The sequence below is a fragment of the Anomaloglossus baeobatrachus genome, chromosome 1, assembly GCF_048569485.1.
Source record: "Anomaloglossus baeobatrachus isolate aAnoBae1 chromosome 1, aAnoBae1.hap1, whole genome shotgun sequence".
Lineage (NCBI taxonomy): Eukaryota > Metazoa > Chordata > Amphibia > Anura > Aromobatidae > Anomaloglossus > Anomaloglossus baeobatrachus.
In genome coordinates this window covers 395366036-395381763 of record NC_134353.1, presented here as the reverse complement: position 1 = coordinate 395381763, position 15728 = coordinate 395366036, and the positions used below count along the sequence as shown (strand labels likewise).

At 46.9% G+C, this 15728-nt stretch overlaps 1 protein-coding gene across 1 annotated transcript in view; it reads right to left on the bottom strand.

Moving 5' to 3' along the window:
• MRPL54 (mitochondrial ribosomal protein L54) overlaps nt 1–15728 on the bottom strand; it is a 30245-nt gene that overhangs the window by 3439 nt on the left and 11078 nt on the right. Inside the window, exon 2 of the mRNA XM_075352577.1 lies at nt 7182–7338. Within this exon, the coding sequence (XP_075208692.1) occupies nt 7182–7338 (157 nt within the window). The remainder of the gene's footprint in view (nt 1–7181; nt 7339–15728) is intronic.

The window sequence follows — 15728 nt, the reverse complement described above, 5'->3', positions numbered from 1 at the left end:
GCACCCCTCAAAATACTCAACACCACATTAAAGAAGATTATTAATCCTTCAGGTGCTTCACAGGAAATAATGGCAAGTATAATGAAATGCCAATTTATTCACTTTTACAAGAAATGGCACAACAAAATTGACCCAAACGTTTGCTATCCCGCTTCCTCTGAGCGCGCCGATACCCAACATGTGATTGGAAACCTCAGTTTGGGCAACCTGCTTGGAACAGAAGGAGCACCATTTGAATTTTGGAACACATATTTGCCTGAAATAAATTGTGGGCACCATGTCGCGTTTGCAGTGCCCCTAAGGTACCAAACATCTGAAACCCCCACAATTGACCCCGTTTTGGAAACTGGACCCATAAAGGAATTTCTGTAGGGGAGTGTTGAGCATTTTGATACCATAGGTGCTTCTCAAAACTTTTTATAATTTTTTTTTCTTTATGCTAGAAACACGGAAAATTATTTTAACGGGAACTGGTTATCAGGTTTTTTTCCTTTGAAAGCCATTGCCACCACGTTCTCTAGCCTTTTAGTACATTTCTAACCAGCCTACTCCGGACGCTGCCTAGCGCTCCATCTCTGAATTCTAATGAATGAAGTCTTCTACTTTGTCCACACAGCCAGGAAAGCCTTCTGCTGGCTATGTATATCAATCATATTGGGAAGGGCAGCATTACGTGGCAGAGGAGGAGGAAGGGGAGGAATCGTATTTAAAGGGAACCTGCCAAGTCCCCAAAAGCTATTAACCTGCATATATAGGGTTATTGGGTAGTTCTCGAATGCTGTCTGCACTAAAGCCCGGCTACCAGAATAAAATTAACTTTATTTTTCCCCAGAAGCTGCCAGCTGTCAGTCATTGAGATAAGGCCGAAGTAGCTACATTCACCACTCAGTACAAAGTGAGCAGTGCTTGTAACTACGCTCCAGCACTCTGATTGACCGCTCACTCTGTAGCACATCTGTACAGAGCGAGCTTTCAAAGTGTTGGGACGTGCTAACAGACGCTACAGTATAGAGCGGTAACTGTAGCTGATCCTGGCACATCTGCATGACAAAGCCAGCGGCTCAAGGGAAAAATAAAGTTCATTTTCTACTGGTAGCCACGCATTCAGTAAGCTGGCCCAACAGTGTTGGAGCGCTATTAACCCTATATCTACAGGATAATAATGTTTGGGTACATGAAAAGTTCCATTTAAAAAAGGATATTTTTATGTACTCACCGTAAAATGTCTTTCTTAGAGCCTTTCATTGGGGGACACAGACAGTGGGTTATATGGTGTCTCCAGGGGAGGCGTGACACTAGGTTTGAAAAAAAAAAAGCGTTAGCTCCTCCTCCCACAGCATATAACCCCAGGTAGGCGGGAACTAGCTCAGTTTGTTGTAAAAGCAGTAGGAGAAGGACAACCAAAACCACAAAGGGCGGGAGCTGTGTCCCCCAATGAAAGGCTCCAAGAAAGACATTTTACGGTGAGTACACAAAAATGTCCTTTCCTTTCTCGCCTTTTCATTGGGGGACACAGACAGTCGAACATCCCAAAGCAGTCCCTGGGTGGGAACTGAACTATTAACAATGTAGAACATCAGCCTAAGAGCTGACTAACAACTGCAACTGCAGGGAACACACAAACACTGCCAAAAAACCGAGCAGTGGCCACTTATAAATGGGCCACTGCCGCCTGAAGGACTTGTCTTGCAAGAGCAGCATCCGCGGAGGCATGCGTATGCACTCTGTAGAATTTTGTAAACGTGTGCACACTGTACCAGGTAGCGGCCTTGCAAAGTTAGGCCGCCGAAGCCTGATGGCGGATAGCCCCGGAAGCACCCACTGCTCGCGTAGAGTGAGCCTGCACAGATTGAGGGGGAACGACACCTTGTGCTTTGTAAGTTTCACGCATGGCAGTCCTGATCCATTGAGAAATCGTGGATTTGGAAGCCCGGTCGCCCTTTTTGTGTCCTTCTGAGAGGACGAAAAGGGCATCGGACTTTCGCAACAGCGCTGTTCTGGAGATGTAAATCCGCAGAGCCATGACAAGATCGAGAGTGTGAAGGGCTTTCTCAAAGGAGTGGACCGGGGCCGGGCAGAATGACGGCAACACAATGTCCTCGTTCAGGTGGAAAGAGGATACGACCTTCGGAAGGAAGGCGGGGGAAGGCCGAAGGACCACCTTATCATGATGGAATATCAGGTAAGGTGAGCGACAGGACAGAGCTGCCAGTTCGGACACTCGCCTGATAGAGGTAATAGCGACTAAAAAGGCAACTTTCCAAGACATCCGTTGAAGAGAGATTTCTCTCAAGGGATCGAAAGGAGGAAGCTGAAGTGCTCCGAGAACCAAATTCAGATCCCAGGGATCTAAGGGGTGACGATAAGGGGGGACCAAATGCGCCACCCCTTGAAGAAAGATACGGACCTGAGGGCGAGAAGCCAGCTGCTTCTGGAAAAAAATTGACAAGGCAGAAACTTGTCCTTTAAGGGTATTGAGAGCAAGACCCGAGTCCATACCGTCTTGCAAAAAGGCAAGAACATTAAGGATTGTAAAGGTAAGGGGCGACCGATTATGACGGTCACACCAGGACAGATAGGTCTTCCAGGTCCTGTGATACATGCTGGCGGAGGAAGGCTTGCGAGCATTAAGCATGGTATGAACTACCCTGGAAGAAAGACGCGACTTGGCTAGAATCAAGGATTCAAACGCCACGCCGTCAAATGCAGCTGTGCTGTATTCTGGTGGAATATTGGAACTTGCGACAGAAGATCCGGGCTCGGAATGAGAGGGAACGGAAGGAAAACGTGTGGCAGGCGAAACTGCGACCACGTGAGGACTAGAGCGTCGGAGCCGAGCGCTAGCGGGTCTCTCGACCGGGATACGAAGGGATGTACTTTGGCGTTTAGCCGAGACGCCATGAGGTCCACATCTGGGAGCCCCCAACGAAGAGTGATCTGATGGAACACCTCGTCGTGGAGGGACCATTCCCCTGCCGCTAGACCTTGCCTGCTGAGAAAGTCTGCGGCCCAGTTGTCTATCCCCGGAATGTGGACAGCTGAAATAATGGGAATGTGCATCTCTGCCCAAAGAAGAATCCTGGAGACTTCTTTCATCGCTGCCCTGCTGAGAGTTCCTCCCTGACGATTGACGTAAGCCACAGCCGTGGCATTGTCTGACTGGATCCGAACCGGGAGGCTCAGAAGCAAGGGTTGAAAGGTCTGAAGGGCCAGAAATATGGCCCTGATCTCCAGAACGTTAATATGAAGGGATCGCTCGGGGTGAGACCAGCGTCCGTGAGCAGTGTGGTGGAGAAACACCGCCCCCCAGCCTAACAGGCTGGCATCTGTCATGACCACAGGTCAGTGGACAGGGCGGAAGGACTTCACCTGAGATAGGGATGAGACCTGAGTCCACCAGACGAGGGAGCTGAGAGCAGTCCGAGATAAGTGGACTGACTGGTCTAGAGAGGCTGGATTCTTGTCCCAAGAGGACAGAAGATCCAATTGCAGAGGGCGCAAATGGAATTGGGCAAACGACATGGCTTCCATGACTGCTACCATCTTGCCCAACACTCTCATCCCACTCCGGAGGGATGTGTAACAGCGGGAGCGGAGGCATTGGGCGGCCCGGATCAGGGAAGACCTCTTGTCTTCTGGAAGAAAAACCCCGGGCCTGAACCGTGTCTATCAGCATACCTAAAAAGGTGATGCGCTGATGAGGAATGAGGGATGACTTGTTGACGTTGAGAAGCCACCCTAGCCTTGAGAGCATGTCTGGGCAAATTTGCACGCTTTCTGAGCAAACTTGAGGAGAGCTCCCCTTGACAAGTAGGTCGTCCAAATAGGGAACGACCAGAACGCCTCTGGGGTGCAAAATGGACATGACGGCCGCCATGACCTTTGTGAAGACCCGAGGCGCAGTAGCCAGTCCAAAGGGAAGGGCCCTGAATTTGGAAATGACGGTGTCCTACGGCAAATCGAAGGAACCGTTGATGCGATACACATATGGGAATGTGTAAATAAGCATCTTGAATCTCTATGGAAGCTAGGAATTCTCCCGGTTCCATAGCAGCTAGTACGGCTCGCAATGATTCCATTCGGAAGGTCCGAATCCGTACGGACCTGTTTAGCCTTTTGAGGTCCAGGATAGGACGGACAGAGCCATCTTTTTTGGGGACGACAAAGAGGTTTGAAGAGAAACCTTTGCCGTGCTGTTCCAGGGGCACTGGAATCATAACGTTTTCTTTTTGCACAGAGGCTATGGCCTGACATAAGGCCTGGCTTTGCGTTGTGGACTTTGGAAGCCGAGAACGCAGAAACCTGTTGGCCGGTAGGGAATGGAAATCGATCTTGTAACCTGAGGTGATGATTTCTCGAACTCAAGCATCGTGAGTATGGTCTAGCCAGATATCTCGAAAAAGCAGAAGCCGCCCTCCAACAGGAGTCGGCTCTGAGGGGTACCCGGCGTTATGCTGAAGGGGCCTTCGCGGGGCGAGGTCCCTTGGGTTTAGATTGCCTGGAGTGGGAACGCCAGGAAGAGTTCCTTGAGGGACCGGATCCCCGATCTGAGCGTTGCGACGACCCCTGTGATGGTTTTTGGGGGGTGGGCCGAAAGGACTGCCTGCGCCAAGAAGACGTTTTCAAATTTTTGGATACAGGCCGCTTTTGTGATAGAATGGTACTTTTACCACCCGTCGTCTCAGATATAAGCTTGTCCAGGGATTCTCCAAACAGACGAAGACCCTGGAAGGGGAGTGTGGACAGGGACTTCTTGGAGGCACTGTCCGCGTTCCAGATCTTTAGCCACAGGACTCTGCGGGCAAAAACAGTGTTGGCTGCCATTAGGGCTGACAAGCTAGCTGCATCTAAGGAGCCGTGAAGCAAGTAATTAGAGGCTAGAGAGAACAAATAAAGGATCTCAAGAGCCTCTGAAGGAATATTCCAAGAGCGAAGCAACTTGCGCAAGTTCCTACTCCACACACTCATAGCTCTCACCACCCATGTTAAGGCAAACAGGGGGCGCAGAGAGGAGCCCGAAGCCTGGAAAATAGATTTGACCGCAGCATCAATTGCTCGGTCGGACGAGTCCTTGAGAGACGCGGTGTCTGAGACAGACATAACCGTGTGCTTAGCCAGCCTGGATACTGGCGGATCCACAACGGGGGGTACTGACCAGAGCTTAACCAGTTCCGATGGAAAGGGATAAGCGAATGAAGAGGAGGATTTTTTATTAAACCTCCTATCAGGGTGATCCCACCGTTTTAGATATGATTTGATGAAAAAAATCGGATCCTGGGCAAAGAACTTAGGAGGCTTCTTGGCCCGCTTGATTGCCGACTGAGAAATCGGGTCCGAAGGCTGATCAGAAATCGACAGACAGTGATTGACAGCCGAAATTAATGTGTCTTCCATATGTCTAGACTCAGAAGGGACATCTGAACCAGAGTCAGAGTCTTTGGGAATCGTGACTACTAAAGGTCACGGAGCCTGAGTCAGACTGATCATCGTCCGAGTCGGACAAGACGTAACAGTCGCAATGGCGCCTTTTGGAGTCAGCCTTTTTACGTACTGGGAACGAGACACCAGATGAAGGCGGGCTCCCCTGGAGGCTGTGAGAGCCTGTGGAAGGCTGGGATATCTGAGTGCCAGGTCATCTAACCTCTTAGACATTAGAAGAGCCCAGGCAGGAATAACGTCATCAGACTGGGGTACTGCCTGGATAGTGGCCGCAGCCAAATCCACAGACTGCACGACCTCCTGGTCCGGCAGCGGAGGCTGTTGTGACACGGTAGTAGGGGCATTGCAGCCCCGGCATAGTGGATAGCTTCGGCTATTACAAAAACGAGCGTCCACAGGTGGTAAAAGCATAGTACAGGTCCGTAGAGGACGCCTGGGAAGCTTTATCACCCTTGTGGTTACGCATGTCAGCAACAGTTCCACAATAAGTACCGTGAGCTTCTAGCAGTATTATAAAGGGACTGCTGTGGGTGAGGAGCTGCTAGCAGTATTATAAATGACTGCTATGCAGAGCCGGTATATACCGAGTAAAGTAGCACACCCTGTCAAACAGTCGGTATATACCTACAGGCACAGTTAGTATATACTGCTAAAAGCTGATATACACCGCCAGCCAGCAGACACACACCGCTAGAAAGACAGCGATATACCACTGAGCAGAGCGGTATATAGTGCTGCAGAATCGCAGAGCCAAGGAGGCGATCTCACCTGTGTCTGCTACCCACATATAATGGCGTCCAGTGTTCTCTGGCAGCATGAAGGGGAGAGACGGCTCACTTGAGGGAGCGGCTTCTAGAGCAGTGGAGGGGGCGTTGCTAGAATGCAGGCAGACGCCAGGAGCTAAATTAATGATGCTTCCCCGGGATCACGGCCTGCATCACCCCACCGGCGCCTTTCCAGGCGGCGGTTTGGATGCAGGGGACTGACTTGTCGTCTCCCTACTTGCTCCTGGCTCCGTCTGAAGACGCGTCTGTCCTGGGATGCGGGGATCTCGGGGACGCATTTTCAACTCAAGGCTGAAGCAGGTCCTCGGCTCTGCCAGCCCTCTGGAGCTACCTTGGTGTGAGGTGCTTCCAGGGAGCCTGGAGGAGTACGCAGACCCGACCACTTGGGCGCGAGGGAAGACTGACGGCTTGTGCACGCCAGGTTTCCTCAGCCCGTACACGGGGGGAACGGGGGTGGCAGGGCACCCTGGTATTGCCCCTATCAAAAATAGAATGAATAGGAAAAGAAAAACAAAATAAAAAGTAAAAATAAGCTGGCCTGAGGCACCTCTGGTGGAGCTCAGTCCAGACATGTCAGCCTCCCTGCTGACACTAGGAAAAAACTGAGCTAGTTCCCGCCTAGCTGGGGTTATATGCTGTGGGAGGAGGAGCTAACACTTTTTTTTCAAACCTAGTGTCACGCCTCCCCTGGAGACACCATATAACCCACTGTCTGTGTCCCCCAATGAAAAGGCGAGAAAGGAATAACAATTAATTGTACTGGGACTTCTTGTATGAAATGATTCATTACTAAATGAAAGACGTTAGCTCAAGAAAAAATGTACAGATGTTTTCTATAGCTAAGTGTAGGTTTTCTGAATCATTGCTCTAGATGTGTGCAATGTACCCAGCCATGTGATTGGTTATTTTGGTGGAGTGCTGCTGTTTGGTAAACATGGAGGTAAGGTAGTAATTTACCATTCAGGATACTGAGAATTGTCCTTTAACTTAACATCTGATCCAGACTTGTATATATTCACTCCCATGGCATGCGTTGTTAGGATAGCTGGGTCTTTACAGACTTCGGGTCCTTTTTGGATCTCTTTAACAAATGATTTTCCCTTTCCTTTAAGCACTGTGAAGAAAATGACATTGTTAGTTCCAGGAAGAATTGGGCAAAAATGACCCTGCGATTCCTTCATAGCTGTATGGTGAACATAAATACGTCATATGAATCTAATGTATCCAATGGGTAAGAAGACATGCTGGCTAATGTGGACAAAATGTTGTAGCAATCAGGGCTGTGGAGTCAGTAAGCCAAACCTCTGACGCTGACATTTCCCTGACTCCACGACTCCCTCAGACAGGACTCATGTTTGTGATAAAGTTACTGTAGGAAAATTGTAATCCGGCTTTTACTCATTATTATGATGCAATAATCAAGCTGTTTAGATAGAACATAAAATATAGTTATTGGATTACAAGTTTAGAACACGAAAAACTTTACTAAGTTGTAAATATGCAATACACTGTGCAGTAAGTGGGGGGGAAAACAGTTTAACAAAAAAAAAAAAAAAAAAACGTATAGCAAATAGTGAGGGGAAAAAATTATAAATTCCAGGCCCAGCTTACTAATAATAATGCAAAAGTGAACCTACTGATAAAACTCAAAGAAGTGTCTCACCCACATTTATTATTGGCCACAACGATATTATGTTGAGAAACTCGGTTTCTCTCAGAAAGCTTGTGTTGGTAATAGTGGCTGTGAGCGGCGCTATTGCAGTCCACTCTTCCCTATCGCCTGATCCTCGGGCTCCGTGACCTCAGGGATCTGGTGAAGTCACATCAACGTCCTGTTGACCTGACATCACCGCGATCGGCCCCAGTCTCCGTGAGTCACTGGGCTGTGAGTGGCGTTTCCCCACTCATCACAGCCTAGCATCTCCCTCTTGCATGTGTGCTCTGCAGCAAAAGAGGAGTGAGCAGAGAGGTGCTGCGCTGTGATGCTGGGCTGTGACGAGCGGGGAAATTCCACCCAGAGCCCAGTGACTCAAAGAGACTGGGGCCGGCCACAGTGATGTCTGGTGAGCACGAACTTGACGTGACATCAATGGATCCCCAAGGTCATGGGGGCTGGGGGTCAGGCAATGGGGAAGAGCAGTCCGCAATAGCGCTGCTCACGGGCATTATTGGCAACACAAGGTATTTGAGAGAAACCTTGTTTTTCAACATATCATTGTGGCCAATAATGAATATGGGTGAACCACCCCTTTAACGTAAAGATTAAATTATCAAATACTTAAAAAATAACACCACATATACAGCTCTGGCAAAAATTAAGAGACCACAGCAAAATTTTCAGTCTGATTTTTTTTCTTTATAGGTATATTTTTGAGTAAAATGTAAATTGTTCTTTTATTCTATAAACTACTGACACAATGTCTCCAAATTTCCAAGCAATACATTTTGTATTTATTTTCTGAAAATGAGAAATGGTCACAATACCAAAAAAAACCATTGCTTTCATACCTCAAATAATGCAAAGAAAGCAAGTTCATAATCATTTAGAACCAACAATACTAAAAATGTTTTATCTCAGGAAGAGTTCAAAAATCAATATTTTGTGGAATAACCATGATTAATCACCGCTTTCATGCGTCTTGGCTGCTTTCCACCAGTCTTTCATACTGTTTTTGGGTGACCTTATGCCACTTCTGGGGCAAAAATGTTAGCAGTTCTTCTTTGTTTGATGGCTTGTGACTATCCATCTTCCTTTTGATTACATTCCAGAGGTTTTCAATGGGGTCTATGAAATTGTTCTGAGACATAGTATTGCCTCCATCAGATCCTCCTTCATAGAGGACCTCAAATCTGACCTAATTATTTTAAAGCCGGAGAACAAAACTCTCTATACGAACCTGTACCGGGCCAAATAGGCGTACAAGGTAAAACTTCACATTTATTTATTCTGTTAAAATCTCCAGGTTGTTAGGCATGAGGACATCAAATCATAAGGGGAGGAGAAAAGCTAATGCGTTACGGCCTAGGCCTTAACAATTGTATAAGTGCTGGAATACGCTTGTTCTGGCAGCAATATCCAATTTCCTCACTTTGCCAGAGTTCCAGCATGTCCCTCTTGCAGACTCTCTCTTATTTCCAGCTGCAGCGTGTGCACAACTTTGTGCACTAGGGTTGAACACGGTGGAACAGAAAAGAGACTTCGACAACGGGTTCCACAAGTTGCATACAATTATCCAAAGCATCATGGAATACCGAAACATTAAAGGGGTTGTCCAGTCTAAAGTCTGCAGTCATTCTTGTGACCTCAAATGCACTGTCCGCTGTGAGTATTTTCCAGTGTCAGAGCGAGAAATGGCGGTCATGTGGTCGCAAAAAAGAAATACGCCTACTTCGGACAGAATCCGACCGCATGACTGACATTCCCAGCTCTGACACTGGAGAATCCTCATGGAGCACAGTGCGAGGATTCACAAGTCAACAGGAACATAAAGTGACTGCAGACTTGTCGCAATATAGAAACAGAGAAAATGAAGCTTACTGACATTCCAGTTGCTGCAGATCGCTGTCCTCCAGGAGTGCTCCGATACGTTCCGCTACCAAGACATATCATATAAAGTAGAGAAAAAGGCAATTCTGGCACATCCATGTAGATAAAGGTACGTTTCTTTATTCAAAGGCTGCATTAAAACATGGTGCTGGGTCACAGACCACTCCTGGCGCATTCATGCGCCCTCACACTCTTAATCATAGGATTAAGGGCGCACTATCCCGCTGGAAACATGTCAGGACCAGGAGTGGTCTGTGACCCAAAGCTATGTTTTAATGTAGCTTTGAATAAAGAAACGTACCTTTTATCTACATGGATGTGCCAGAATTTCCTTATTCTTGACTGCAGACTTCATTTTAGGTTGGACAACCTCTAAGATTTCCCTTTATTTGAATTATGGGGCATAGGTTAACTCCTGAAACACAACTACGTAGTATTACCATTTCACTAAACTTTACAGTTAGCACAATTCAGTCAGGACAGTCTCCTGCCATTCGCCATATCTAGTCTAATCCATCATACTGCCAGATAAAATGGCGCGATTAGGCACAGGACATGTTTCCACTGCTCCAGATATTGCATTTGACGATGCCTCCAATCTATCTTAAACTCTGCTGCAGGACTAAACCATCTCTCCCCCACTACTCCCTGACCTCCCCTCTCTGCCTATCCCATCAAAGACTCCAGTTCAAAAACCTACCCATGACATGCAAAGCCATCCACAACCCATGTCCTCCTTACATCTGTGACCACATCTGCGGGTACCTACCTGCACGCAACCTTGGGTCCTCACAGCATCGCCTTTTCTACTCCCCTCTTCCCACAATCGCATACTAGTTTTCTCCAGTGCATCTCCCATACTATGGAGTGCTTTACCCAACATAGACTCTCCACTACAGTGGAAACCTTCAAAGGAACCTGAAGACCCACCACTTCTGACAAGCCTAAAACTTGCCGTAAGCCTCAGTAACACTATACCGCTGCACTACCAACTCTGCCCTCACCTACTGTATCCTCACCTATCCCCTGTAGACTGTGATCCCTCATGGGCAGGGTCCTTTCTCCTCCTGTACCAGTCTGTGTTGAAGCATCACTCTGACCAGCACAAGCAGAAAGTGCAGGCATAGACTAGCAAAATCAATAAAAAAAAATATAAAAGCTTTAAAAAAAAATCTAGCAAAAAAAACAACAAAAACTTAAAAAGTTCAAATCACCCCCCCCCCTTTGCCCCATTGAAAATAAAACAATAAAAAAAACCACATCTGGTATCACTGCATTCAGCAATACCCGACTGATCAAAACATAAAATCAATTAATCTGATAGGTAAAAGGCGCAGCGAGAAAAAAAATCAAAATGCAAGAATTGTTTCTTTTTGTCGCCGCAACATTGCATTAAATGCAATAACAGGCGATCAAAACATCGGATATACCCACAAATGGTTTACATAAAAACACCAGCTCAAGAGGCAAATAATAAGCAATCAATGAGCCCCAGATCCCAAAAATTGAGAACGCTACGGGTCTCGGAATATGGTGACAAAAGCACTATTTTTTATACAAACGTCAGAATTTTTTTTAAACAGCCTAGATAAAAGTAAAAGTATACATGTTTGGTATCTACGAACTCGCACCGACCTGAGACATCACACTGACACATCAGTTTTACCATATAGTGAACATGGTAAATTAAATAAAAAAAAAATAGAAAAAAAAAAAACAAAACACACACTATAATGCATGTGCATTTTTTTTGTCATTTTACCACACTTGGAATTTTTTCCCTGTTTCCAGTAGAATATGTGGCAGAATGAATGGTGTCACTCAAAAGTACAACTCATCCCACAGAAAAACAAGCTCTCATATGGCTATATTGAGAGAAAAATTAAAAAAAGGTATGGCTCTTGGAAGAAGGGGAGGGGAGAAAAAAAGATGCCCGGGGGTGAAGTGGTTAATCACTGTGTAATCAATAGATGTTAAGTGAGGATTGTTTATTAGGCTATGTGCGCACAGTGCATTTTTGCGCATTTTTCGGGTGCGTTTTTGCTCAGAAAACTGCATGACTTTGCATCCCCAGCAAAGTCTATGACTTTTCATTTTTGCTGTCTGCACACAGTGGGTTTATTTTTAGCTGCGTTTTTGTGGTGCCCACAAAAACGCAGCATGTCAATTATTTTCCACCCATTAAGTTCGATGAGATGTTCAGAAACGCAATGAAAAAACGCAAATTGCAAATATAGCTGCGTTTTAGTGCGTTTCTATGACTAAAAACGCAAGGGGAGGGCAGTAAAGTGACATGTACAGGAAGAGGATTCCTTCTGTTGGTAAACACAGAAGCATCAATCCTCCCGGTACCACCACCGCTGCTTCCACCTCCCGTCCGGCGCCATGTCCGGTGGAGGAGGAAGCAGCTGTGAAATCAAAAGTGAACAGTAGAAAAAAAAAAAAAAAATGTAATACTCACCTGTCTGCAGACTCCCGGTGCCATGTCCGCTCCCAGCTCCTCTTCCCAGTACCGCCACCCCTGTTCCGGCTGTGTGCAGACTCCCTGGACACATCCAATAGCTGCAAGACCTGGCGGTGGATCACCTGATGCGGTCATCTGATGCGGCACATGACGCATCAGCTGATCGCAAGTCTCGTAGCGATGCTGGCTTTTTACCGCCCGGCTGGCTTAAACTATCAGCTGATGCCATCAGGAGACCGCATCACTGATTACCGACAGCTCCTGCAGCGATTGGACGGGAGTCAGCACAGACGTGTGTATTTTTTTTTTTTGCACTGATGCATCAGCTGATTGCATAAACGGCTTTTATACAATCAGCTGATGTGTGATGTGATTCAGGCCCTTGAACCTGACACATCTGATCGCTTTGCCTTCCAGCAAACCGATCAGATGGATCCGGATTGGCCGGCGCGGGACCCTTGATCCAGGATTACTGCGGAGGGGGGGGGTTCTTTATTGCAATAAAGATGGAGTCACTAATTGTGTTGTGTTTTATTTCTAATAAAAATATTTTTCTGTGTGTTGTGTTTTTTTTTATCTTTGCTAGAAATTCATGGTGGCCATGTCTAATACTGGCGTGACATCATGAATTTTGGGCTTAGGGCCAGTTGATAATATACAGCTAGCCCTAACCCCATTATTACCCAGCGAGCCACCCGGCATCAGGGCAGCTGGAAGAGTTGGATACAGCGCCAGAAGATGGCGCTTCTATGAAAGCGCCATTTTCTGGGGTGGCTGCGGACTGCAATTCGCAGCGGCAGTGCCCAGAAAGCTTAAGCACTCTGCACTGTGGATTCCAATCCCCAGCGGCCTAGTTGTACTTGGCTGGACTCAAAAATGTACACACAGATTAAAAGGGTTTTGTAAAGGTTGTACAGAATGTACCTCAAGGTAAAGTGAGCTGTGAATGTAGAATGTATAATATCAAAGAAATATATTACCATTGTACTTGTGAGGAAGACCTGGAGAGACATGCGTCAGGGGGTCTCCTCGTGGCAACAGTTTTGGTAATGTACCTTTGCTTACATTATTTATTGGAGGTCCTTTTTGTGCTAACCCTTATCTTTATACCCTCCAATGGGAACAATCTATATACCTTTCTAATATGAGCCTTAGATAGTGATATTATCCCACCAATAAGGTCGATGCCTTTGGATGTGCTCTTGCTCATAATGAGGCCGGTTTCAGACATCTATGTTTAATCAGGTACAAGTCACACGCATGGTTATGGTCATCCGTGCGTCACATGTGTGTTTGCATACGTGTGACAGGTACCGGAGAAAAAACGGGTCTGTGAAATAAAAAGATTTTCCATATTTACCTGCTGTCTTCGGCTCTGCTGCCTCCCGCTCATTATATTCATCGATTATTCACTGCACTCAGGACCTGGAAGCCGGAGCATCGCGGGGTACAGCACCGCTAAGGACAGCACCACGGGGACAGGTGGGTATTCTGCAAGCACAGTGACATCCAGGTGGTCATCGGAGCTCCAAATGAACTCTGATGACATCCTGATGACCCCCGCGCTACAGCTTCATATGTTCATCAGAGTTCATTGGGAACTGTGATGAGTCCCCAACAGGGCTGTGGAGTCGTAGCTCATTTTGGTGGAGTCGGAGTCGGTATAAAATGCACCGACTCCAACTCCTAAAATATATAATAAATTGGGGACAGTAGTGCAATGCAGCATCACCTGAAAGGTTTATGAGCTCATAAATAATGCTTTCCATAGCAAAAGCAGATTAGAAAAACACCACACAAACTGACTGCTCATTCTTTGTGAGGATCCTCACAAAACGCTGTGTCTGAATGTCCTATCTTTTCACCCATTGCCTTTGCTAGGATGCCCAGAGTCACTGCATTTCACTGAATTATTTTGCCCTCAATGTTCGATATTTTTGTAACAAGAAAGAAATTGTTAGTAAGACGCTGGCAGTAAAAGATAGTAAAGCTCATCACATCAGCCAGTTTCTCCAGGCCTTAGTGGAAAAAGTTCTGCAAGATTAGGAACGCAAAAAAGAACAGGTTCTTGCCATTGTAACGGACAATGCTTCAAACATAAGTACAATTAAACTGATGAATGAGAGTAATGAACAACAGCTAGAAGAAAATTTAGGATTTAGTATATGTGAGATGGAAGGCCACAGTGCTGCTCATGTAACTGAGGAACAAACAGATATTACAACAGAAGAACAGCAAAATTATACTATAGGATTAGGTGATCTTGTTGAAGCTGCTTCAAAACACTTTCATATTCATCACATGCGCTGTGTTGTGCACACGCTGTAGCTGGCAATAAGAGTCTGCAAGAGGGACCCCGGTTTCACACGTCCGGCTTTTCGCCGGTTTGGCGGATGCAGCACACTCCAGTACAGTGTATACAGTACAGTGGCAGCCCGACAAACGCCGGTCACATGCTGTCATGTGACCGGAGCATGTGACCCGGAGGTTGCGGCGCTGCCACTGCACTGTATCGTACTGTACTGGCGTGCGCCTCATCCGCCAAACCGGCGAAAAGCCAGATGTGTGAAACTGGGCGGACATGCTGGAAATCTAATTGGAAAAGTAAGGAAGTTGGCTATTGCCGCCAGAACCCCTAAAATTGATTCCATCTTGAAGAGACGTGCTGGGAAAGGGGCAATTGTTGATCAAGCCACTTGTTGAGGCAGCACTTATGTTATGACTGAGCGATTGCTTGAACTAAAATCGTTTCTTATAGATATGGTGAACCCTCAAGTAACGTTAAATGAAGGTCAATGGACACAGGTGGCTGAATTGAAGGAATTGCTTAATCACCCATTTTCCGTGACTAAAAATTACAAGCTGAGCATTTAACTTCTGGCATTTTCATAAAGGTACCGTCACACTAAGTAACACTCCAGCGATCCCACCAGCAACCTGACCTTGCATGGATCGCTGGAGCATCGCTACACGGGTTGCTGGTGAGCTGTCACACAGGCAGATCTCACCAGCAACCAGTGACCAGCCCCCAGCCTGCAGCGACGCGTGGAAGCGATGCTGCGCTTGGTAACTAAGGTAAATATCGGGTAACCAACCCGATATTTACCTTGGTTACCAGCGCACACCGTTTAGCGCTGGCTCCCTGCACTCCTAGCCAGAGTACACATCGGGTTAATTACCCGATGTGTAGTTTGGCTACGTGTGCAGGGAGTCGGCACTCGCCGCACGAGAGCGGCGGACGCTGGTAACGAAGGTAAATATCGGGTAACCAAGGAAAGGGCTTCTTGGTTACCCGATATTTACATTGGTTACCAGCGTCCGCAGAAGCCGGCTCCCTGCTCACTGCACATTCAGTTGTTGTTCTCTCGCTGTCACACACAGCGATCTGTGCTTCACAGCGGCAGAGCAACAACTAAAAAATGGTCCAGGACATTCCGCAACAACCAGCGACCTCACAGCAGGGGCCAGGTTGTTGCTGGATGTCACACACAGC